The 26,047-nt window shown below is 39.4% G+C and overlaps 2 protein-coding genes across 3 annotated transcripts; both read left to right on the top strand.

Annotated features, from left to right (window-relative positions):
• The first annotated feature begins 288 nt into the window (after positions 1-288).
• On the top strand, positions 289-8,565 carry mcrs1 (microspherule protein 1). The gene is made up of 14 exons (XM_080890462.1): positions 289-448; positions 1,085-1,239; positions 1,425-1,563; positions 1,686-1,850; positions 2,000-2,109; positions 2,249-2,357; positions 2,555-2,693; positions 3,036-3,111; positions 3,275-3,303; positions 4,826-4,918; positions 5,035-5,117; positions 5,276-5,363; positions 7,914-8,041; positions 8,136-8,565. Exons 2-14 carry the CDS (start codon positions 1,085-1,087, stop codon positions 8,220-8,222), a joined length of 1,401 nt encoding a protein of 466 aa, XP_080746588.1. The 5' UTR covers positions 289-448; the 3' UTR covers positions 8,223-8,565.
• Positions 8,566-14,364: 5,799 nt separating this feature from the next.
• On the top strand, positions 14,365-25,900 carry suox (sulfite oxidase). 2 transcript variants are annotated; one of them, XM_080890460.1, is made up of 5 exons: positions 14,365-14,677; positions 21,112-21,182; positions 21,991-22,156; positions 22,805-23,047; positions 23,814-25,900. In XM_080890460.1, exons 1-5 carry the CDS (start codon positions 14,645-14,647, stop codon positions 25,032-25,034), a joined length of 1,734 nt encoding a protein of 577 aa, XP_080746586.1. In that variant the 5' UTR covers positions 14,365-14,644; the 3' UTR covers positions 25,035-25,900. The 2 variants fall into 2 exon arrangements, with proteins under 2 accessions (XP_080746586.1, XP_080746587.1); XM_080890461.1 differs by lacking the exon at positions 14,365-14,677 and adding an exon at positions 16,452-16,536.
• The last annotated feature ends 147 nt before the right edge of the window (positions 25,901-26,047 follow it).

Genomic DNA, 26,047 nt, shown 5'->3' with positions numbered 1-26,047 from the left:
ACCTGGTGGACAAGATGTTTTTTCATGAAGCTGCATAATTACATTCAAATGTGGATTTTATTCACTTTTACACATATGGGGATTCACTTTGCCGGTTACATCTATAATAGAGAAGAAGTTTTAAAAAAAAAGTTACGTTTCAAATACTTACGACGTGCATTGTTCTGACAGATGAATATTCAGAGTTAGGCACTGTAATACAATATGTTAAAGATAACGGAGGCCACTGTTACTTTAGCCCGGATGGCGGCGGTGTTGCGAACAGCGGGTGAGCTAGACAGGAAGAAAACAACTGTCTAGCCAAACGGCTATTGCTAACGAGGCAAGCGTCAAGTAAGCGAGTTAGCCATGTAGCCGAAGCAACGAGGGATTTACAAAGAGAAATACTGGACTATAATAACTTAATCTTTTCCTTTAAAGACACAACGAAGGGGGACAGTGTGGGAAGGTGAGTGGCAAAACAGCGTAACTTGTTACTTTAACTCGTTAAAAATCAAAGCTAGCAGTTAGCTTAGCTAATGTTAGCTAGCCAACACAAACCAACGGTCATTTAAATCAAATTACGCTTGTTAGCTAAACAGACCTTAGTGTGTTGCTTTCTGAGAGAGAGGTTTGTTATAGATATCAAATTGTTATTTAATATAACGTTCTGAAGGCAGCAATAGATGGCATTTGTTTACATGTCAACAAAGGCCCCTCAAAGCTAGCTAACTTGTTAGTCGTTAATTCCCCTGACTCCTATAAGCAACAACAAAAACAGCAATAATAATATTAGTCAGTTTTATACACAATTGTGAATTTAAACTATTAATAAAACATTTATCCTGTAATCTGTGTGCCCGGAGTAACTTTCGGTTTACGTCTGGAGTTATACTTTTATTGTTATTCCAGTGTTAATAAAATGCTTAATATCATGGCGTTTGAATTTTGTGAAAACCTACCAGAGGAACCCGCAGTTCATCGCAAATGTAAAGAAACCTTTACAGACAACAGCATATTTAAAGTTTAGCGACTCTGTGAAACAAAGTGTTGCTGAGAAACGTTTTAACTCTTTCTTGCTTTGTTTCCTGACGCATTTGAACAGATGCAGGCTGGTGACCCTGTGGTTGGCACCTCGATGGGAGTAGGTGGTGCTCAGAGTCGGTCAGAGGATGAAGAGTCACTTGGAGTAAAAGACCTGAAAAGGACAGCAACACAAGCATTTGGCAGTGGTGTTCCCAAACGCAGAAGTTCATCCAGGTTTGATATCTACTAATGTATATTTCATTATTTCAGTCAGGGTGGTATTCCAGCATAATTAGCAGGAAGAAATGAACCTTCGTTTTCTATGCTGATGGTGTTTCAGTACTGTGCTTTGTTTTGTTTTTTTCCCTGGTTAATCGTTAAATTTTTAAAGAACCACTTTATTATCACAATTTGTTTAGGTCAATAAAGCGAAAAAAGTTTGACGATGAGCTAGTGGAAAGCAGTCTTGTGAAGTCATCCAGTAGAGTCAAAGGTCCACCCGTAATGGAGCCTGTGCGCTGTTCGGGGAGTGAGCCTTCCTCAAGTGAGAAAAAAAAGGTAAATAAGACCAACAAATCCACAGATTATTGAGTGAATTCACATTAAAGATGATAAATATGCACATTTTTTATGATTCTCTCTCTTTTCTTATTCCCCCCCCCCTTATGATGCTTTTTCAGGTAACAAAATCAGGAGCAACTCTTACACCATCTCTGACAATGGTACTAAACCCTGCACCTTTAACCAAAAGAGTTAAGAAAAGCAAGCAGCCTTTACATATTACTAAAGACTTGGGCCGATGGAAACCCACAGATGATCTGCTGCTTATAAATGCAGTGTTGCAGGTGAGCTACCAAAAAGAAGATTATTGTCAAAAAGGTTGTCCTGAATTAGCTCAAAGGATCTGCTTTGTTTAATGGCTTTGACTGTCAGTGTATGATCTAATGTGTATTGATTCATGGTATCTTGTGTGGTATTCTGTGTTTGTCTGTAGACCACTGACTTAACTTCTGTTCATCTGGGGGTCAAGTTCAGCTGTCGTTTCACTTTGCGTGAAATTAAAGAGCGGTGGTACGCTTTGCTCTACGATCCCGTCATCTCAAAGTAAGACGCCTAGCATCTGTTGTTGACTCTGACTGGGTTTTTACAGTCTCCCAGTCCTGCATATCTCCATATGCTTTATTACACTTGTGTGTTTGAGTCATCTTTTAAGCACATTCTTGGTTTTGTGTGTCTTATTTAGGCTGGCATGGCAGGCCATGCGGCAGCTTCACCCAGAAGCAATTGCAGCAATCCAAAGCAAAGCTCTCTTCAGTCAGGCTGAGGAGGCACTGCTGGCCAAGATTGGTTCAGTAAGTTATATTGAGTGGGCTATCATGTATATTCTATTATAAGTGCTCCACAGGGAAAATGCATTCCCAGTTAAGGTCACTTTTTAATGGCTCATAATTGTGAGATTTCACCTGGATTGGAATGAAACTCATTATTACTGTACATATTGGACTGTTGTATTCACACACAGTGTTGTGTTATGTTTCTCTCTAAACAGACCAGTCAGCCTAAACTGGACGTGTTTCAGGAGCTTTTAAGTAAGCACCCTAATGTCTTTCACCCATCTCGCAGTCCCAAGAGCCTACTGGTGCACTGGCAGCTGCTCAAGCAGTACTACCTACTGGACGACCAGAGTGGTGAGTTTAGTTTCCCGGAGGATCCATTCAAATTCCTGTTGACAGTTTGAGTATTGAGCAGCTGGAAAACCATACAAGTATAACTCATGTCAACATTGGATGCATTGATCATCTTTGTGGCTTTGTGAGATTTTCAATGTAAACATTTTAATAGAGGAGAGGAGGTTGTTTGGACATAAGATAGCAAGCAGTTACTCAAACAGTGTTTTGAAAGATGAATGTTATAATTTCCTCCCAATAAAACTACTGAGAATTAACTTGACATACCTGGTTGTTCTCTAAAATATGTATGAAAGAAAAAAAAACTGTTAAAAACATCTTACCTGTGACTATGTTTTGCAGTACAGCCCCTCCCGAAAGGTGACCAAGTTCTCAACTTCTCCGACGCCGAGCAGATGGTTGATGATGTAAAATTAAAGTAAGTCAGACATTCACTTCAGCGTTCAGCAAATTTTTACTGCTTGTAACATTTCCGGTCATGCTAAAGGACATTACATGCTATATTTTTCCAAATTTTTAAAAAGCATTGCATTTCCATGACTTCAGGGCACCTATAAGTTGTTCTGTTGCTTTTCACACAGGGACAGCAGAGATGAAGTGTTGGAACATGGTAAGTAATTTGCTTACGACGGAAATTCAGTTAATCTTGCACATCACACATCACCTTTATTCACATTAAAAGAAGAAGAGACAGGAGAGGTCACTGTGGATTACTGTGATTTAGGAAATAGTGGATTTTCTAATGTTCTTCTGGGTTCAAAGTGGTCCATATGTCAGTTTGTCCATGAGATGATACTGAACAGTAGACTGACCCTGATGCACCCATTGAAGTGTGAGTGTGTCTGTGATAGTTGGAAAGCACTGAAAAGCATGAGACAGCACTGTAAATGGGTGTATTTGGGTTGTAATGAAAAGTGCATTGAGTGTTCACTTCAGAAAGAAATGTACTATAAAAGCACCGGTCCATTTACAATTTACCAACCCATTTAATCTGTGAATGTCAAAAGAAGCTCAGATCACTTATTATCAATGTGAGCTGAAGTCAAATTCCAGATCAGATGCGTTTTGTTTCAGTAGTTCTTTATTGCAGATAATTTGTTTTTCCTTGTTAATTACCTGGAATTAAAATGTCTTAATGTATCCGTCTGTAGATGACATGGACGTAAACCTCTGGTTATATTAATATTTACATGAACGTCCTTTCTCCTGAAACCTGTTAAACCTAAGCAGGTTTAGCAAACACTGATGTCTGATTTGGCAACCAAAGGTTGTGAACAACAATGTCATTGTTAAAGAGCTAGACTAAATATTTATTCAGCTGTAAATTAAGAACAGAGATGGCAATATAGATCAAACTGATAAGACAGATAGGTAATGTGCAGAGGAAAAAAACAGCATCATGTAATTAATTAATCTAAACACACTGCAGAGTTTGAATGGTGTAACTTAAATGCTCTTAAAACTAGATCAATAAAGACTCTGGTTCAAACTACATTTAGTCAAGTATTCAAATGTTCAAAAGTCTTTTTTTAGCTGCACTAAGCATGCACTAAAACACTAAAAACAGTCAGCCAAAGTCTGAAATATTACATAATCTGAACCATTTACATAATCTTCTTGATATCTAGGACAGGAATGTTCCATCAGTATGCCCTGCCAGAGCATGAGAAATTATCATTCATGTATTTTGCTCTTTTTCATTCAGACTTTTTAATTATTCATTGATTGTGCTGATGTGCAGCAAATGTAAAAAGTTAAGGGGAACTCATTGGCTCATTAGTCAACCTGGCTGTTCACTTAATGCGCTTGGATGCATTGGGGCATTACAAAAGCCATTGTGTAGATTTATTCTGAATCCACAATGTGTATCTTTGAATGTCAGGACATTGCTATGTTCTGACCAGGGATCCTAAAAGCTGCGTCATTACTATGAGTAGGCATTGGATAAGAAACTGATGTCTAAAAGGAACTAAAAGGAATTCTGCTGTTGACATCTGTTTGTTTTAATGTCCTCTGTATGGATGGGGAAGTTCACACTGCTGCGTCAGGGGTTGAGTTTAAGTTCACAGTGACTCACTGGAAACTGACTCAGAGTAATCTCAGTTGCTCACCACACTTTTTTTTTCTTTCAGAGCTGATGATTTCAGACCGTCACCAGAAAAGAGAAATCAGACAGCTGGAGCAGGAGTTGCCTCGTTGGCAGGTTCTTGTGGACAGTATCACAGGTTACTTAAGCTTTCATTCATAAAGTGCAAATGAAAGCCTTTATATTTGTTTATGTTCTGAGGAATGCAGAACTTATTTGTGTGCATATGTTTTTATTTTGTTTTCGGGGTTTCAGGGATGAGCATGCCTGACTTTGACAACCAGACACTTGCAGCATTACGTGGAAGAATGGTACGCTACCTTATGAGATCAAGAGAGGTAAGTAATCTTTCAATAATAGAAACAAGGGCTAAAGAGAAAATATGCTTAAGGAAGATGTTTGTTAGAAAATGTCAAGTAACTGTAAAAGAAAATCTTTTTTTTCTTTTTGTTGGAGTATGATACATTTTTTTTTTGTTTAACCCGTATTCACACAGATTACATTAGGCAGAGCAACCAAGGACAAACAGATCGATGTAGATCTGTCGCTAGAGGGGCCTGCTTGGAAAATCTCAAGAAAACAAGGTAACTTAGCATTTTCTTGAACAACACCATGTCGTTTCATCATTTTCTTTCTTTTTTTCCTAAGTCCAGTCACGCACACATCACTGTTAGTCCCTTCATTTGGATTTTGGCCAAATGCATGCATAAAGAAAGCAATGACAAGTATAGCTTGTCTTCATGGCTTATCCAGTAACCATTTAGAGACTCTGAAATCGCACCATTCCTTCTTGTTGGAAGTTGTCATGGACAGATTAATAGATAAGGTCAGGCAGGATTTTCCATGGATTATGATGTTTACAGATAACACTGTGATCTGTAGTGGGAGCAGTTGGAAGAGAGCCTGAAAAGGTAGAGGAGAAAAGCAGAATGAAAGTCGGTAGAAACAAAACAGAAAATGTGTGTAAATGACAGGGAGAGAGTTGGAAAGGTGAAGATGCAACGAGTAGAGAGTGCGAAGGTAGATGAGTATAAATACCTGAGGTCAACCATCCAAAGCAACAGACAGTAGGGCTGCTCGATTATGGCAAAAATGATAATCACGATTATTTTCACTGAAATTGAGATCACGATTATTTGACGATATTTATTTAACCCTTTAAGACCTACTATAGAACCAAGTCCACCAGAGCTTTTTTTTTTTTTTTTTTACATGCTGTAGTGCCATTTGTGGGAGCATTTCAAGTTGCTATACATCAATACAACTGTTATAGCCCATATTTTAATAATATGTATGCATTAAGTCCATAGTAATTACATAAATTGCAAAAAAGTGCAATAAACTACAAAAACAATTGAAAATCGCTTTTGTTTTGTTTACATATATTTCTACTTGGAGAAATTTAAGAGGCTTATCCCTCAAAACTTTAAATACAATAAAGTTGCAAAAAATAGTTTCCCACCACAGGAAATTTATTTTGAGTGTCTTCATAGTTTTATTTTGGAGATACAGCAATTTTTATATACTGCAGGAAAAACAAAAAACAATCCTATGATGCAAATTTGCAAAGAAAACAGCATGTGCATCATTTCACTGTGGGAAGTGTTAGGAACAGCTGATAGGAACGGCAAAGCGTGTTTCTGGAATATTATGTTTTTGTTCCTGCAAGCGCTTTTTATGCAATTTTTGCAAAGCTATATGTGGAACGAAACCGTGACCGAGGACAAGCTGATGGCATCAGATGTAAGTACAACTCCTCCGGTTTCATATGCAAAACAAATTATTGCGCTAGCTTACACGGTTCAGGTTCTACAGGGATTTAACAATAGTTACGCAAAACGGAGCGTGCTGCTCTGACCGGCTTTAAAGGGTTAACAATGACTTTAAAATAATAATATAAAATAGTGTGCAACACCACTGAAGTTTTTTTTTTTAAACTCTCTTTTCAACCAACGGCAGTCACTCTCCAAATAACTTCTGCTTAGCTTTCAGAGCTTCCCTCGGGTCCTCTTAATCAGCGGTCTCCAACCTTTTTTGCGCCACGGACCGGTTTATGCCCAACAATATTTTCACGGACCGGCCTTTAAGGTGTCGCAGATAAATTAGGGAGGGGCTAATAATCGGCTCAGTCATTTTTAATGATCGTTGAAAGCCCAGATCGTAATCGTGATTAAAATTCGATTAATTGAGCAGCCCTAACAGACAGTGCAGAAGAGAGTGCAGGCAGAGTGGAATGGGTAGAAACTAGTATCAGGTTATTTGTGACAGATGGATGGCAGCAAGAGTGCAAGGGAAGATTTACATCATGGTACTGAGACCTGTTGGGATGTATGGTAACAGGAGGTCAGTTTGGAGGTGGCAGAGTTGAAGATGTTAAGATTGTTATTCGTCGTGACCATGCTGCTGCTCGGTTCCTCACAGGCACCTGAAAAAGACATCAGGTCTCACCTGTTTTAGCTGCTTGGCAGTAAGGTTCAGAATCTATTTCAGATCATCTTGTTTGCCTACAAAAGCCATAGTGATTTGACTCACTCATTAAATCTCTGACCTCTTACACCCCCGATCAGCTTCCAGGTCATTCTTGTCTGCTGATCCGATGCTTCTGACTGTCCCTTGCTCTGGAGTTAAACTCAGAGGAGACTGTTCTCTGTGCTTCTCTGTGCTGTGGAACAGCATTTCTCTCACAGTCAAATCTGCTCCCTTCCCTCTGTCTGATTGCTCATTGTGTCTCCTGTGCTTTTTACAGCCATGATTATTGATGTTTCTCACCCACATGTATCTATTTATTGGACATGGACATGTGCAGAGGAAGGATTATAGATGTATTGGTCAAAGGATATTGAATATGGAGCTGCCAGGTAGAAGGAAAAGAGGAGGAGCACAAAAGATTCATGGATTTAATGAACTAGGACATGCAGAGGGTTCGTGTGACAGAGAAGGATGTTAGGGAACGGGTGAGATGGAAGCAGATAATATACTTCTGTGACCCTTAAAGGGAGCAGCTGAAAACAGAAGAAGAAGAACTGAATCATTCTTTTGACAAATGGAAGCATCAGTTTGTCTGGTTAAATTTTAGTGTTTCAGCTTGCAGAGGTCGATCAGATGTACTTGATGTTTACTGTTTGTTTTGCCAGGAATTATTAAGTTGAAGAACAATGGAGACTTCTTCATTGCCAATGAGGGCAGGCGGCCTATTTACATAGATGGCAGACCGGTCCTGTCAGGCAACAAGTGGAAATTAAATAATAACTCAGTGGTGGAGGTAATGTCAGAATCTTAACCAAGTTGTTTATTATTCATATTAAACGGCTGTTTAATCTTTTATTCTTGCTTAAATAACCTGTCTGTTTCTTCAGATTGCAGGTCTTCGCTTCGTGTTTCTTATTAATCTGGATCTCATCTCTCTAATAAAAGCTGAAGCAGCCAAGATGACACAACAGTGATCGTCAGCCTTGCAGCTGCAGAATCGGCCTATGGCAGCAGAGCATGTCATATCAGGCAGTCTGCTCAACACTGGTTACAGGTGCTCTTGTGAGGCATTGTAGTGCTTCGAGGGGATAGGACTGACAATGGCCTTCTCACCCCTCAGCCTGAAATGTGATTTTCACACAGGCTTCAGCTAAATCCTGGAGCACGACAGCAACAGGTTTTTACTTGGTGTGTGGATATTTTATGTTGTATGTAATGTAGACATTCTCACAGAGCCTCGCTTTTTCCAGCTTTTCACAATATTGTATTTAAATTCTGTAGTAAAACTTTTTCAAATTAATAAACTTGTATACACAATGAATGTCTGGCTGTTTGAATATTAAATTTTGCATGTTCCCAAAAAAGAAAAAAACAGTTTTGGACGAAACAAACTTGCAAAGAAATCTGTTTGTAAATAAGAAGTTAATAGAAAAACATCTGAAAACACTGAATATTGACTTTACACAAGATGACTCGAGGTATAAGTCCACTATATCTTTTGACTGAGACTCTTTATATGCTTATTTAGCATGCATGCATGCATGATGAAGCATACTGACGGAAAATGAACTCCCTGTTTAACTTAGACACTTTAAGTGCTGAACACCACTAAAGTGTCTGAGAGCACCAGTGATCGCTAGTTCGGCTTTTCAAATTAAAAAGGTAATGCATGTGAGCAAAACTGAGTGTATTACGTTGTTCCTCTTGGGCTGAGTGCCTTTAACTTAAGTTTAATCAGTTTTATTCCATCATCTCAACAGTAAGAAAGATTTTACTAAACTATAACAGTGAGGTCAATGCACGGATTGGGAGAATTTGAGGGGAAAATTATTTATGGCCTTTGCTTTTCCTGTGTGATATTAGTCTGTTAGTCTGCAACAGCTTTATTTGTTGTATAAGAGGCGCCCTGCAGGCCTTTGCCCTGTTCTTCTGTTTAACTAAGCTTAATATGCCTTAATTAGGCTAAAATATTGTTTGCTCACAAAACTAATTTCATTCTCTATTATTAATTTATTAATCCTAGAGGAAGTTATCTTGCCTAACATTCAGTTACTGTAGGATGGAGTAGAGTCATTAACTTTTACATTAAACTTTATTTTCACCATAGAGCTTTGTTGAATGACAACGAGTAATGAGGCATGAATAGTCAATGGTCTTCCCAAAATACATACCAAGTGCATTTAAAGGACTGACAAAATAACACATTTCATTAAACTGACAGCATGTCAGTACAGGTTTAACCATCCTGCTCTGATTTGTTCGAGATGAATTTTAAAGAACCAGAAAATCCAGATTCCTCTCAAGTGTCACCCTTTTTGTTACCAAAGTGCTGAAGTATTAAGACACGAGGAGTACATTTGACCAGTAGATGGCACTAGAAAGCCAACCAGTTAACAAAACAACAGGATCACTATTCTAGGTGTTATTATGCACATATGTGACAGAATTTTCCTACAGAGACATAAAAACACTTACACACTCTTCCCACCTCTTTCACTGCTCAGAGAATAAATTCTATAAGCTGTTGAAAATCTATATGAACTCCACAGTAATAAGAACATAATCCATTCAATTTTTTCACCTGAACTGAACCCTACAGGGATCTTTACAACTCTTGTAAATTAGTACATTCCACCGAATTGCAACAACCTACACACCACTGGCAGACTGTTAGTATTACATAAGTAACTCTTAAATATTTATATAAGGTGTGTGTAAAGTTTGAATGTAACCTGGTGGCTCTCTTTCCATGTGGAATCTGTCATTAACCAGGTTTTGTCTGTGAAATGTTAAAATACACAACATGAGTACCTGTTTCACGGGCTACCTAGCAACAACATGAAGAAACAAAAGAAAAGGCAATGTATCACTACTTGGATACGAAAATATATATTTTGATTTACAAGAAGACTATGTGTGCAAATGTAAATGGCCTGTATTTGTATAGCGCTTTACTTAGTCCCTATGGACCCCAAAGCGCTTTACACTATATTCAGTCATCCACCCAATCACACACACATTCACAAATGTACCAGGAGATTGCCAAAATAAAGATAGGGCAGTCCACTAAATCTGCTGTTGACATAGCAACCCTGTCCTCAGACCAGTTTTGACTGGATTACTCAAACATGGCAAAGCTCACATATTGGCCAAGTTTAAACAAAGGAAAGGGGCAACACTCTGACACATCAAACACAAGAGTGGACCAATGTGGGCACACTGCTAAGTTCTTCCAAAATGTGAGTCACTGCAGGGTTTTCCATTTGAATGTGTAAAGGAAAGTGAAACTGCGGGCGTGACCTCAAAATGAAACTGAAAAGATGGGATTAAAAGAGAAAACAGGTTGCCATGCCATCATAAAAAAGGCATTTTGTCTTCATTTTGCAGTTTCATTCACCTCTTCCTGCTGAGATGCACAGAATAAAAACGTTTCTGAGTTCAATTCCATTTCCATTGCACGTTCTCCCTGTGTTTGTGTGGGTTCCCTCCAGGTACTCTGGCTTCCTCCCACCGTCCAAAGACATGCAGTTTGTGGGAATAGGTTAACTGATTAATCCAAATTGCCCAATGGTTGTCTGTCTCTGTGTGTCAGGGCGTATCTCGCCCTGAAAAGGATAAGTGGAAGCGAATGGATAAGGATCTATGTGTCTGGGAGCAATAATGCTCAATCATAATAATATCTGCACTAATTTGAGAAGGTATTGTAACCGTGTTGCCAACCTGTCAGAGCTATCACAACCTCTACAAATATGAATGCAGATGGATAAATGTCATGCTACTGGTCCAAATTTTGGGATTCACTTCAAATTCCTTGCATTTGAAAAGAAAGTACAAGGTCTTTTGTGCTCTCTTCCTCCCCTCACCCCCTCCCTGTGCCCGCTTCTATTAAATGTTTGTTCCTGTTAAAAAGGAGTTTTTCCTTTCCACTGTGATGATTAATCAAACGACCAGATATAAATTTTTAGCAGAACATCTGCAAAAGTGTAGAGTAAGGCGGCAGCCACCATTTCTGCAAGTTTACCATGCATAAAGACTAGTGAGTGTAACAAGTGTCACCTGGCAGTTTGTTGCCTTCTGCCAGGTGATTGGCTGAAGAGCTGAGAAAAGGTAGTGGGTGTGTGGGGTGAAGTCAGCGCTCTTCTGTGGAAAAAACCAGAGGCAATTAATTCACTCAGGTGCGAGTGGGTATACTGTCGGTAAGAGACTTTTGCCATCTTTGTTTGGATCATTTGCTATTGCATGTGTCTATTTTTAATGTGTCATTGGACTTTTTTAGTGTGACCCAGGGGCGGAGCGTGGGGGTGGCTTACTGGGCTTAAGCCCGGGTCTTTTTGTCAGAAGCCCGGGGTCTTTTGGAGTGTAATTTTTTCATAGTTGGATGCCTGGCTGACAACTGTATAAAACAAAAAGTACACACAATATTCGAAGCACATAGTGCACACTGTGGGAATTTACGACTGTGCGTGAATCCCCCCTGATATTGGTATGATTCAAGACACTTCACCCGCTGCCTACTGGTGGTGGTCAGGGGGCCCGGTGGCGCCAGTGTCCGGCAGCCTCGCCTCTGTCAGTGCGCCCCAGGGTGGCTGTGGCTACAATGTAGCTTGCCATCACCAGTGTGTGAATGTGTGTGTGAATGGGTGGATGACTGGATATGTAAAGTGCTTTGGGGTCCTTAGGGACTAGTAAAGCGCTATACAAATACAGACCATTTATGATCCAAGCTCAGGCACTAAGCGAGGGGGCAGGGCAGCTGCCGCCTGTGAGTGCGCTGTTGGAGAAACGGAGCCAGCCATACTAGGAGAGCTTAAGTTTGACCAGGTACCAAAGCAAATCATTCGTACCGTACAAATAATGTAAATATGACTGTGCATCACGAAAGATTGATATCAAACTGATCACTTGACCAATATTACATTACTCGCTCTTCAAGTGAATCAACAAATGGCGAAATGAAAAGCCGAACAAATGCTATTTTTTTTTTCTTTTTTTTTTTTTTTAGAGAGTCTTAGCTTACGCGTGTTTATTTCATATTTTCAGTTCTTACCCTCCCCGACTAAATCGGTTTCAGTAATGCACTGAAATATAAGAATGGACATTAGAGGGTTCTTTCAAAGAAAAAACTCAGGTAAATGTTATTTTATATATTATGCTTTGTATGTTGTTCAGTATATTTCTATGCAAAACAAGAGGGATTTCAGTACACAGCAGGATATTCACATTTGTAACCAGATATTTACATACACTTTAGGGAGAAAACGTAAAACATTTTTACTGTACAACATCAATTTAGAGTAAATTTTTGTTTTAGATAAATATTGAAATATATTTTGAATTAGTTAAATGTCAGAATAAAAAGAGACAGAGCTTCTATTTTTATCACTTTCATCAAATTTAGGAGTACATGTACACTAAATTTATTGTTAATTAATAAGAAAACTCCAGTCGATTCCATTCTGAGCTGAAGAAGCTTCTGATTGGTTAGTAGAGTCCATGTGAGTAAATTGGTGGCACACCTGTGGATGCATATAAGGCAAAACACAGAGCCTGTTTCTTTGAAATGGGAAAATCAAGAGATATCAACCAAAACACCAGGAAAAGAATTGTGGAGCTCCATAAGTGTGGCTCAAGTTTGAATACAATTTGGTGCCATTTACAATTAAGAAATACAGATAGTTTCTCTCTTTACTCTTAAAGTTAACAAATATGTTTTTTATATTTATCAATCTAAAAAAATAAACATTTAGTCTGATTTGATGTTACAATTTAAAAGAAGTGTTTTGATCTGAAGAGTTCGTAAATATCTGGTTTCAACTGTAGATTTGATGATTGTCAGCACAAAGAGGGAGAGAGAGGAACAGAGAGGGAGAGAGAGGGAGAGGAGAATGGGAACAGAACAGAGATGAACAAGAGCAGGTAGACACACATGTTAGTCAAATGGTCGTTTACCACAAGTATCACCGTATCATAGGTACTCATGTATCTCGTACCTAGTGTTTCTTTTTAGGTTTGTTATTTTTCAAATTCTGTATTTATTAAGTTATGCAGCTTGTTTGCACAACAAGGCTAAATAATTATATAAACTTTTCTCAATCTAAATATTGTACTTTGGTAGAATTAAAAAAATAAGTGTAGTGCAGGTCTATGATGATTTTTAGTGCTACTATCATCTAGTTCTGATTCTGGTTCTGTCTTGGTTAAGTCCCAAGTAGCCCTGATTTTGAACTGTTGTAGTCCTGTTTTAATTCAGGATCAGTTCTGGGTCTGGTTGAATTGGGGTTTAGTCCTCGTGTCTTGATACAGCCAGACTTTGTTCTGCCTTGCTGCTTAATTAAAAAACTAGTTTAAGGTGTCCTGCACATGTGATATATATTTTCCCTATATGAAGTCATTCTTTTTTGAACAAAACTCAAAACAAAGCCAATTAATCTTTCAGTCATTTCTAACCCCCCCCCCCCCAAAAAAAAAAAAAAAAATCCCACATGCATACTACCCTTTAGGGCTAAGCCCCGGGTGTTTCAAATGTCTGGCTCCGCCTCTGGTGTGACCACGAATTTTAATAGAAGAATTGATCAAGCCCTAGATCGACTGCGCGCAGGGAAACTGATCAATATTGTAGGTATATTGAGTGTTTGTTTTAGCTTCATGATTTTGAATGGTTTCATAAAATTTATATTTTATTGGGTAATATTTTAATTGATAATGTTGTTTGTTTTTCAGCTGTGCTGTCTCTGCTGTCCTTTTTTCGTCCTTTTTTCGTTCTTTTGATTGATTTGTAATTTTGTTTTGGTTAGTCCGTCCAGCCGTAAAGGCGGTTATTGATTGAGAGTAAGTTGTGTAAGGGCGGACTAATCCCCCTTTTTGTTTTTTAATTGTTTGTGCCACTTCCCTTTATCTCCCAGATCGCAGGCCATGCATAGCACTGATTCCCAGCTGCGCTGAGACCCGAATTGTTTGCGGTGTGTGCCACGATTGCAGTGTCGCTAAGCGGGGTGTGACGGGTTGCAGTGTTGTTATTTTCGCACAGTTTGTGTGGTAAGTCTCATGTGCTCTGGGATATCAGCAGGATGTGTTGTAAGTCCTGTCTGGAAATGACTGGGAATAGCTAGGTTTCATTTGACGTAGACGTGACGTCGACGTAAAGCGCGAAATTTGACTGGCGGTCGGAAGTGAAAAAGATAAGCGCAAAATCACAGACAGACAGTACGCAAAATGCCTATGTCCTGTTGTGTTTACGGATGCTCCAGTAGGTCGACCCGAGAAACTGATAAACGGTATTTTAGGGTACCAAAAATAGCCCAACGAAGAGGAGAAAAATGGAAAATTCTAACCGAAAAACGTAGGAAAAAATGGATTTTAAATTTACGTTTACAGTCGGGAGGAGCAGAGTCTGCCAATGCCCGTGTCTGCAGCGACCACTTCGTCAGAGGTAATGTTATGTTTGCAAACGAACTTATTAGCATTAGGTTGTCGTTAAATTCTCGTTTACTTAGTGCTTTTAAGTTAGTAGTCTAATATTGACTTGATTGGGACTATAGGCTGCCCAAGTGCTTTGGATGACGAAGAGTCGGAGGACTGGGCTCCGACGGTCAATCTCGGCTACGAACGAAAACCCAGATCGGAATCAGTTCTCAAACGAGAGAAAAGAATGAAGCTTAAGGCAGAACAGCATCGATGTGCAGAGGCTATTTTGGATATGCAACAGACGGCTGGGAGCCCGGATTTGAGCCTACTTAATTAGGCTACTAACCCTGCCATACAATTGCAATGAGCTGCAATCACTTCTCCATCCTCCTTTGCAATTACCCAAGTCTTCAGAGGTGTCTCGTTAGACCTCTGAGAATGGTTTACCTTGAAACAAACAACTGTCACTCTAACGAAGTCCTAAGGATGTGGCATGTTTGTTGACGTTAAAGCCGCTACCGCTAACTGTTAGCGTGTTTAAGATAAAGCAATATAAGAACAAACACTCACCCTTGCAAACACCAAACTGTATCCATCACGGAGACGTTTTGTTCCAAGGTTGTGGACCCACCCGCTGACAAAAAAATTGTACGCCTCCAGACTCTTGAAAGCTTTCATTTGCTGCCTAGTGTAGTAAGAAGTCTGGAGGACCAAGTAGTTGGTGATATCCACAGCCTCGATAGTAGGCAAATCCTTTACTTCTGTGGTGTATTCGGACATTTTCAAAGAATACGGATCACGTCCGATATATTTTTTAACTATCTGTTTATATCTCTCCCGAGAAACGGGGTCTAAAGTTGCACAATAGCTGCTCTCCTGACTCTCCACAGTGTCCTCCATGTTTACTTCCGCCCTCCACTCAAAAATCGCGCTGCCTCCGCACGTCATCAGAACCACGTGACCGCAACCCAACTATTTGTATGTCTAACTCATGTAATAAATAAATGATCAATTTATTTCTTTGCCCCGTTTACTCATCCCTTGTCCTCGGTTACATGAGCAAGCGGAAAACTGCTGTGCTGATTGAAGAAACAATACATTCAGTTAGTCTTGTGTCTGGAACATTAGCAGCTCCTTCAGAGCTTTCTTGTCTCTGTGAAAGTGAGGCTGTTCCCATTCATTATATTTGCTCGTTTTAGCAGCGCATGAAGGCTTTTCGTGGCTTCTACATTTGTGCATTTGTTCAGGGTGTGGTCTCTGTGTTTTCTGTTCTCTTGCTCTATCTCAATTTTTGGTGTGGAGGACAAGCTGTATTTTGCATACCAGTTAGTATTTAACCTGTCATTCAGGTGCGTTCAGGATTATCTGGTCATTTAACTAGAGCTGAGCGTGTTAAAGTCACTGCTGGCACAGTCAATTTAGCAAATTGTTTATAATGCCTGTTATGTAAAATTCTGCCATAGATGTTGATATCACATTAATAACTATATGATAATACGCTAATAAATGTTTTATATTTTGCAGCAAAAAAATAATAACGAGGTGTACATGGTTAATTAAAGGTATAAAAAGGTGTTTTATTTGTTAGACAGTTAGTAGTGAAGTTGTTTTATTTTTAAGACAGAATATTCAAAATTTAGTTTTATTATTAATTATTTCGGCGGATGAAGCGTGCCCTGTGCTGTCATTACGTGGATGAAGTAGTAGCTTTCTTGAACGTTCCTCGTTCACTGTGTGTGTGTGTGTGTGTGTGTGTGTGTGTGTGTGTGTGTGTGGTAGGTGGGTGGGTGGGTGGGTAGGTGGGTAAGTTCAGAGATCCACAGGGTAGCTGTCCTTCGGGCATCTTGAGCAACACAGAACACTGCACACAGAAACACAAGAGAGGTGAGTGCGCTGCGGTTTGGACCAAAAAGCGGGAGAAAACTGATTTCTTCTGTTCATGAAGACTTATTTACAAGTTGGGTGAGGAAGGGCTACAAGAAGCATGCTTGCTAACTGAAATGTTAGCTAGGTTAGCCGTGAGGATGGTGATGAAGCGCAACGCCGGCATGTTTGTTACGTAGACATTGAAGTGCTGCCATTTTTAAAAAAAATAAAATAAAATTTAAATTAAAACTGTGCTTGTGTTGAATTCGTTAGGATTATTGCCGCCTTGGTTCGCTGTGGTTAATATAAAATAGTCAGTGAAGATTTTTAATAGATTTTTCCCTCGCTTGTCATCAGAAGCCTCTAACCGGTTTAGCTAATGTGTACTCAGCGTGAACCAGCAGGGACCTGGAGCTTCTGTGCCCTCATACTCCTTTTTTGGTATTATTATTATGATGATGTTGTCCATGCTGGTTGTTTTGCCAGGTTTGACCAAACTAAAAAGGACATTCCTCTGTATTTTATTTCTGTCTTGGTTGTTTTGAAAGTACATATTGTCCTTTAAGTTTACTTTTTCTGAAATGCAGGATTTTATATTGTTTTCATTTTAGTTTCATACATTTTATATAAGTCTGCTAATACATGTAATTTACTTTATGAAGTGTAACATATGAAGTGTAAGTATGTCCTGTCCATAGTGTTAGTTTTGAGGAACACCATGCAGATACTAGCAGATACTACAGAAACAAGGTGATTTAGCACTTTACAAAAAATGTTGAACCCGACCAAATATGGGATTTTGCAGATTTTGTTGATTTGTAAATTCAGTATTCCAATATATTGGCCAATATTTTTTTTTTTCTTCGAGGCACATATTTACATAACATTTGTGTGTTGTTATTTACTCCTTTATGCTCTGCCCGACCTTGCTGGGATCAGTTGTTGTTGTTGTTGTTGTTGCTTTCCAAAGATTTTACCAAAGATGGTAAAATCCAAGCCAAGGCTGGACAAATTACGCAATGTTAACACTCATAACATGGGTGATTGGCGTTTATCCTATCCCTTTCTTTTTAAAATTCCATCTACTGGATGATATAAATGCTGATGGTGACTGATTAGATCAGTTGGTAAGGCTGTAACATACATTTATTCATTCGTCCTTTCACCATTCAGAGCTGCGACTGAGCTCTGCCCTGGCAGGCTGTGCTGGGGGAAGTTGTCTGTGGTTGTGGTTACTGATTGTGGTTGAATTTCAGAGGTGGGTCGAGTATCCAAAAATTGTACTCAAGCAAGAGTAGCATTACTTTAAAATATTATTACTCAAGTAAAAGTGAAAAGTAGTCTTCAAAAAAGTTACTCGAGTAAGAGTAAAAAAGTACTTGGTGAAAAGACTACGCAAGTAGCGAGTAACTGTTTGAAATGTCGGATTTTTATAAATAAATGCTATCAGACAAACAATAAATAAATATACAAATTTTAGTATTTTCAAAAGGAATATATGTAAAAATCAACAAAATAAGGCACAACAATTCTAATTTCAAGATTTCAGATTTTCACAACATTTTTCAAACAAGCTTTTTTCACCAATACCTACAGTAAATAATATAAATATATAAACAGTGCAAACAATTTCCAGTGACAAGATATGCTGTAAACTTTATATTCATTTTTGCTCCAAATGGCACAGCAGCCTCAGAGAAAACATTAGAACGAGGTATCTTCATCATATGTACATACAAGGCAGCTCAGTTTACCATAAGTTGTATGGGTGTGCATCTATTTCTGCATATTTAGCAAAAATGTGCCATTTCTTCACTCAGTGAGGTGATGGTTAAGCTTCAGCAGCAGTTTGCTCTCAAGGTTCTTGCTGTGAAGCTGTCACTGTTTATCAGTGAACAGGAGTCCTGCATGACTGAGAAGTCCTTCACAAGCTCCAGATGCAGGAAGAGCTGTATTGATTTTGATCAACAGCTTCTTGATGTGAGGAACACCATGCAATAGAGCCACACCTCCAGTGAATGGACATGAAAGGTACCTCTCCAGCCCTGCTTCTGGCTTTCCTGACCCCATGGATCCATCATCTTAGTCGGTTAGGCTGCTTTTTGCGCTGGCCTCATCCAGCTCTGTCTAGGCGATGTCTGATGAAGTTGAGACCTGTGGAAAGATATAAGGTTTTCAAAAGAATTAGCTCTGGTCATTATAGTGCTGTATACACTGCAAAGCTGTGGATGTTTGGCAAGAAGATTCGATCACACTGGAGATGTTTTTTTACTAACTCTTGTAGAAAAACAAAATCTTGTCATTCATATCCCGCACAAACAGTTTGCAATGAATTCCAGATTAACCCATATGGAAAAGATATATATAAATCTTATAAAGTTTGTATCTGTCTTGTGTGAAACTTGTATGAAAAGCATATAAGAGTGAAAATGGATATAAGATCCCTTGAAAAATTATATAATGAAACTTATATGTTTTGGATACTTACTAAAATGTATGAAAGTAATGAGAAAATGGCCACTTTCATGAGTAAATCATGTAAGCCTTATATAATTTACTCATGAAAGTGGCCACTTTCATGAGTAATCGCATAAGTTTTTACTATTTCTTTTCCATATGGGTTAAGTTTAAAATAAGAATGCGTGCAAGGCTAAGCAGTGCTAGCCAATAGATCCTCCTGTTTGGCTGTTACTCTGGGAAAAGACGAGAAAGACATTGATGGAAGCGTGACTGGAGCTGCGATGTAGCCTATATAATATTTATATTGTACGAACGTGATAATTCTGTATATTGTAATAACGTGATATTATATTGATACGCTTCCGTATCCGAGGCTTTTCAATGTGGCCTCACAAAATTATCACAACTACAACAACCATGAAAAGAGCTGGATGGACATTGCTGCTCAATCACAGCTGCCTGGTCAATGTTTTTCATTAGTAATTTAGCAAAGTTGACGGTGGTGGTGTGTGTGTGTCTGTAAGAGGGAGAGCGAGAGACAGATTTTGTATGATAAGCTTCATGTTATGAATGCACAGTTTGAGCACTCAGGTCGTATCAGGCCGTATAGTGTGAGACCCTGCATCGTGGCCTATGAACTTCTACCCATAAATTCATATGGATATTTCACCATCTATCACCATTCAGACACAAAGAGTCTGTGATACCTTATTTAACAGGATTTTATGCATTTTCTTGTTATTTCAAGCCTTTTGATGAACAAAAATCTGTTTTTCAAGATGGAGTAAATCATAAATACAAATCATAAATCAAGGTTTTATGTATTTATTTTCTATATCTATTTATCTTTTTCTTATCGCTGTGGGTGCCAACAAAAACCGCATCATTGTGCTTTTGTCACATGTTAGCATACTTGTAACAATACTGCTGCATGTCGCTCGTCTTACACCCATTCATAAAGTAATATGTTGCCAAGAATCATGATTGCTAGTATACATCCACATTTAAAACCAGAACCACTGTAAAAGCTGTGTCATCTTTTAAATACAGTCTGTCCAAATCAGGTTTGTAGTTGAAATCAACAGTGCAGAATCGTGCAGAGCGTTGTACCAAGTTTGGTCCCAATACTTTATATGATAAAATATAAGGTAAGCTTAACTCTACAGGTTAGACACACACACAGATGTTTTTCTGTAGCCCTGTTGTTATTTTACACCAATACAGTTGTGTTTATGGTGATATGCTCAGTTGTAACATCTCCGAAAGGTTAGATTTGGTGATGTTTCTGCTAAAAAGTGAAATTTTCAGTTGTCATTCTGAGTGAGACAGACTGAGGTCATGGCATTACTTCTGTTCAGCTTTGTGAACACATGACTCGGTGGTTGCACAACGCTTTCTGTTAAAAAAAAGAAAGTGGTTAGATTCAGGAGTTAATGACGTCATTCTTGAAAGTCTTTGAAAATCTGAATTTCCTCAGTGACTGTAACTGTGCTGCTTCTTTAAAAGCTGTCAGATAAGTCAAAGTAATGTTTATGGCTGTTGTGATAAGATATGTGTAATCACCTGATAAAGCACAGCTATGTCATGTGATATCTTCTGGTTTATCAGTGGTCTGTAAATGAGTTTTTGGTTGGTAGTTCTAGTTTAGTATGGTATTGTTCTCGATTCTCGGGTTAGTCAATCTTCTATTCCTCAGTTTTTATTGTTTGCTGGACAACATACAAGAGTGAATTGAACCCTTGGCCTCCTTGTTCCCCTCCTCCCTGCTCACTCCCCCTCAGCTGGTTGGCTATTTTTTTTTTTTTTTTGAAGGATGAAGTAACAGCTTGTTGGTCAGTTGATTAGAAATGGAAACATTTTAAAGTTCTGTTTGTCATTTACTCAAAACCCATTGGCTGTAAGTGTACACACAGTTTGGAGTTTCTCGAGGAGTGCAACAACATTGAATTATACAAGTAAAAATTGGGAACTCTGTTGAAATGTTTCACATTACTGACATTTTCAGAAGTACATTTATCTGCCCCTAAGACCTGCTAACAAAGTGTGGATGGAAAAATAATGATCAGCTACCAGATGATGCTCATGTGCTTTTTTATTTTTATTTTTATTTTTTTATTTCTCTTTCTTTGTCAGAACGTCAATGCAATGCTGCTCCTCAGACGCTGCCACAGGCTGAATCCAATTGGCCCGCTCAGCATTGACAGGTACATTATTATAACAATGTATTTCTAATGTTTATTTCATATAATTTACTTCATTTTTACTTGTGATGTAGCTCAGTAGCTGAGCTCCACTAAGACAACTTTTTCTGGTTAACAGACTGTGTACCTGCAAATTAATTTAGTGTTACGAGTTTTTAGGTTACGTTTTTAGTGTACAATAAATCTAAAAGCTTGCACTTTATTTTGGTGCTACAGTAGCAATTAGCAACATATATTCCAGGTTTTTCCTGGTGAACATTTAAAACTGACAGAAAACTGACAACTACAGGATGTCTTAGTTTTTTTTTTTTTTGTCTTGCATTGTGCACTTCTTCTTTCTGTCACAGGCATAATCTGTAAACAAATGATGGCTGTAGCTTCCAGTGAATAAAAAGTAAAGAAAATGCAGAAGTGCCTTAAACCTGGAAAGTGTCTGATTGACAAGAACATTTTTCAGCTTAACCCAAACACATTGCCAGTGCAGTAAAAGCATGCATCAGTCATGGATTGGCCATCCTGGAGCTCAGACCTCAACTTTACTGACCCAGTGTGGGATCATTATGACAGAGAACCGAACAAAGAGCAGCCATCTTCCAAAGAAGCGCTTTAAATGTCCTTCAAGAAGCCTAGCCTTCTGAAGACTAGTTAATGAAATGACAAGAAAGCTGCCTAAGAGAGTCAGACTATGTTTAAGAATGAAGGTGGTCATACCAAACATTCACTTTCATTCTCATTAGAATTTTACTAGTAGGTTTTGCTGTGTGTGTATATATATGTCAAAGTTATATTTCCATTTTTAAAATGTTCTCAGAAATCAGGTGGCACCTGTAGTTGCATCGTGTGCAGTTCGTCTCTGCAGCAGCAGCAATGACCAGAGGTTTCACCAATATGGCTTCAGTGCCAGCTGGAGACACGTCCTGGCAGGACTGCTGGCTGGCACAGGGGCTGTACTAGCATATGGTCTACACCGTCACAAGGTTACAAACGGACAATATCTGTCCATTTTTACTTTCTTTTTAAAGTTTAATGCACTTTTTTTTTTTGCCATAATTTGCTAAATTATGCTAACGACATATGTTTTTAACCACAGCAGCAAATGAAAATTTAAAATTGCACCGTCTCAGCAAAAATCTTTATCAGCAGATTTTGTACCTTCAGAGTTTGTCAAGCAAAAACAGAGCACTGCCCTGCAAAGTCCACGGTCGTTACAGAAACCCTTTCTCAGCAGTACAACCAGATTAACAGCACCGACAGCATAATTTTCTCAAACTGCCAAGTCTGACATTTTCTAACTTTAACAGTTAAATGTCAACTGATGTCTTTCCAGGAATTAGGCTGTACCTAATGAAGCTCGTATGCAAGCAGTCAGTGCTAACTCTCAAGGAGCTGCTTACTGGTTGTTTATCTAGTCAAATAAAAAAGGCCACACGGTTTTATGTTAAGGTAGTAAGCAGCAGTAGCGCTTCAAATTTGAAAAGTTGAAAGCTCATATATTTTCTTCTTTTGACATCCCAGGGAACTTTTTGGTGTTTTTAATATAAGTAGGGAGTATATAGGTCTGTGCATGACCATTAGTTTATTGCTATTTTGATAGAAACTGATGCCTGATGCCTCTTTCTGTGCAGGCTATAGAGAAGAGCTCCCCGCTTCCTATCATCAGCCAGGAGGAAGTTACAAGGCATCGCTCCCTGAAAGATGGCGTTTGGGTCACCTACCAAGGCGGTGTCTATGACATTACCGAGTTTGTTTCCATACACCCTGGTGGGGAGAAAATCATGATGGCAGCAGGTGGTGCCATTGAGCCCTTCTGGTCGCTTTATGCGGTACACAATCAGGAGCATGTGCTGGAAATCCTCTCTGAGTATAAGGTGAGAAACCCGCTTGTTTCTGTTGATTTAACTAAAGCGCTGTTACATACTAAGGAGTTAAAATGTACTGCACTGGGGTTTGTTATTCAGTATTAAAAGATCAGGTGTAACCACTGAGCTTGGTTAGAGTTTAACATAATCACCCCTGTAGTAAGTTAGCTAAAGGGGAGCGTGGGTGTAAAAGCTTTAGCAACACTGCTATTCATAGAAATTTACCAGGAAAAAAAACTTTCTTATGGGTGGAAATAGTTGTGTCAAACGGGATATTACAAAGTATAGCTGTGTGGAAATTTGCACTTAAACCAAACTGCAGACCTCAACACATGTGTGAGCCTTTCATTTGACATCAACACAGACATACCCACTGCTAAGCTTGCAGAGCTCTTTCTTTTAATAAGGTTCTCACTCAAAAGAAAAGCTGACATAATAATAAAACAGTAGATGCTGTTCATTAGATATTTTTGAAAAATTGCAACAGAGGTTGATGAGCTTTCGCAGCACATCGCTTGAATTTATCCTTAAATTAACTTTTTAAATGTATGCTGTTCATCTTGCCCTTCTGTTCAATGCAGACACATATGAAAAGGTCTGCTGCACACTATATACTGAGGAAAACCTCATGGCTGTAAGATGAATGCTGGCACTCCCTCAAGTGGTCACTGAGGAAAAAATGTGTGGCTGATGTTTTTATTAGCTTCTTGAGCTGAAGAGAAGTTCAGTTGCAGTTTTGGTCTAATAAAATCTTTGTGTTTGTGGTTGATGCAAGATTGGTGAGCTGAAAGCGGAAGACCTGAAGAAGCAATCTACTTTTAAATCATCAGACCCCTACTCTTCTGACCCTGAGCGTCACCCTGCCCTGCGCACCAACAGCCTCAAGCCCTTCAATGCTGAACCTCCGCCTGAAATCCTCGCTGACAGCTACATCACGCCCACTGCTTTCTTCTTCAAAAGAAACCACCTCCCGGTTCCTCAGGTGGACCCCGATTTATATCGCCTACATGTGGAGGGGCTACCCAGAGGAGTGCTCACACTGTCTTTAGAAGAGTTGAAGACTCGATTCCCCAAACACACCATCACAGCTACCCTGCAGTGTGCAGGAAACCGCCGTAGTGAGATGAATAAGACCCGGCAGGTTAAGGGACTGAACTGGGGCTTTGGTGCCATTGGTAATGCGACATGGAGCGGCGCCAAGCTCAGGGATGTCCTGCTGGCTGCAGGTTACGGGCCAGATGTAGCCCAGTGGGCTCGCCACGTTCAGTTTGAAGGACTGGATAAAGAAATAACAGGGAGTGCGTACGGTGCTTCAATCCCTATAAATAAGGCAGTTAGCGAGGAGGGTGATGTGCTGCTGGCCTATGAAATGAACGGCAAGGATATTCCAGCCGACCATGGCTTCCCCATTCGTGTGGTTGTACCAGGTGTAGTGGGCACACGCAACGTGAAGTGGCTGGGTAAAATAGTAGTCAGTGCACAGGAGAGCAGCAGCCACTGGCAGCAGAAAGATTACAAAGGTTTCGCCCCTGGAACAGACTGGGACACAGTGGACTACAAATCTGCTCCAGCCATCCAAGAGCTGCCTGTTCAATCTGCCATTACCACACCTGCAGAAGGCTCCGTGATCGATCGCAGCGAAGAAATGCTGACTGTGAAGGGCTACGCTTGGAGCGGCGGGGGCAGAGAGGTGATACGCGTCGATGTTTCTGTGGACGGAGGGAAGACGTGGAAGGAGGCCAAGTTGAAGAGCAGCGACAAGGAAGGAGATCAAACTTCTCCCCCACTAGGACGAGCTTGGGCATGGAAGCTGTGGGAGATAACGGTTCCTCTTCCTCCAGAGGCCCAAGAGCTGGAGCTCATTTGCAAGGCAGTGGACAACAGTTACAACACGCAGCCGGACACATTCGGTCCGATCTGGAATGTGAGGGGCTTGCTGAGTAACGCCTGGCACAGAGTGAAGGTGAAGATCAGCGAGGATGACGACGAAGAATAGGCTCAGCGGTTGAAGTACAGAAATCAAAAGACTTAGAGCTTAAACAGAGTCATCTCAGAGTGGGCTCTTTTTGTCTTTTTTAATTACATTTGTGTCATGGACTCAGCAAATGTAGGATCAACCAGGAGTAGCACTACATTTTGAAATATTTTTGACAAACAGCCTTAAAAATTTATTCATTTTGTTGCCTGGGAGATTTGCAGCGGTACACACATGGGATGAAGCTCAAGGCTGTGAACAGCCAAATTAAATTGTCTGGTTATCTCCATTTATTAGTCACTGTCTTTTATTCTTAAGCAAAACTGTGGTTCAGTTTGACTCTGAAGCTCTGTGGTTTATAATGATGAAGCATTTATTTTTTATAATCCATATTTATAACACTGAAGATGAACTTAGAGCTATTCAAAGAAAATCTACCTGATGTTTGGCTTAGGTTAGCGCATCAGTGGTGGACTGTGGCCTCTGACTAATCATGCTGCTCTTTCAGAGGAGATATGAAATACAAAACTATAGTGTGAAGTTCCAGCTGAAGTCCAGCTGTGTACAGGACAACGCTACAGCGCAGCAGAGGTCCCTGTGTGGTAAGGAGAGGCCAGAAAAAATATACTGTTGAGAAGTGAGTGCTGACTCCTTACACTCAGAGAGAGGACGGGAGAATAATATGTAGGACCAGTAAAATGTAACGGTTAGTCATTTTAGCATTTGTTTGAAGAACTGGAGAAACTGCAGGTTTTATTTTTTTACAACATTATGAAAATATGCCGATGCACTGCTCTTAAGTCTTATTAACAGGTGGATTATATTTGAAAGTGTGAGAATCATGAAATGTATTTAACTGCTTACAATGAATAAAGACTTGGACTTTACACTGGCCTATGTCTGGTTATTCAGCTTTTCCTGATTTTGGCCTTTCACACTATTTTTTTTTTTTTTCTCAAATTAATGTACAAGGAATAATTACACCATGATGACAGATGGCTGTTGTTACAGATGGATTTCAGCAACTTTCAGTC

Source organism: Rhamphochromis sp. 'chilingali' (genome assembly GCF_963969265.1).
Source record: "Rhamphochromis sp. 'chilingali' genome assembly, chromosome: 9".
NCBI classification, from domain to species: Eukaryota; Metazoa; Chordata; class Actinopteri; order Cichliformes; family Cichlidae; genus Rhamphochromis; species Rhamphochromis sp. 'chilingali'.
This window is presented reverse-complemented; position numbering and strand designations above follow the sequence as displayed.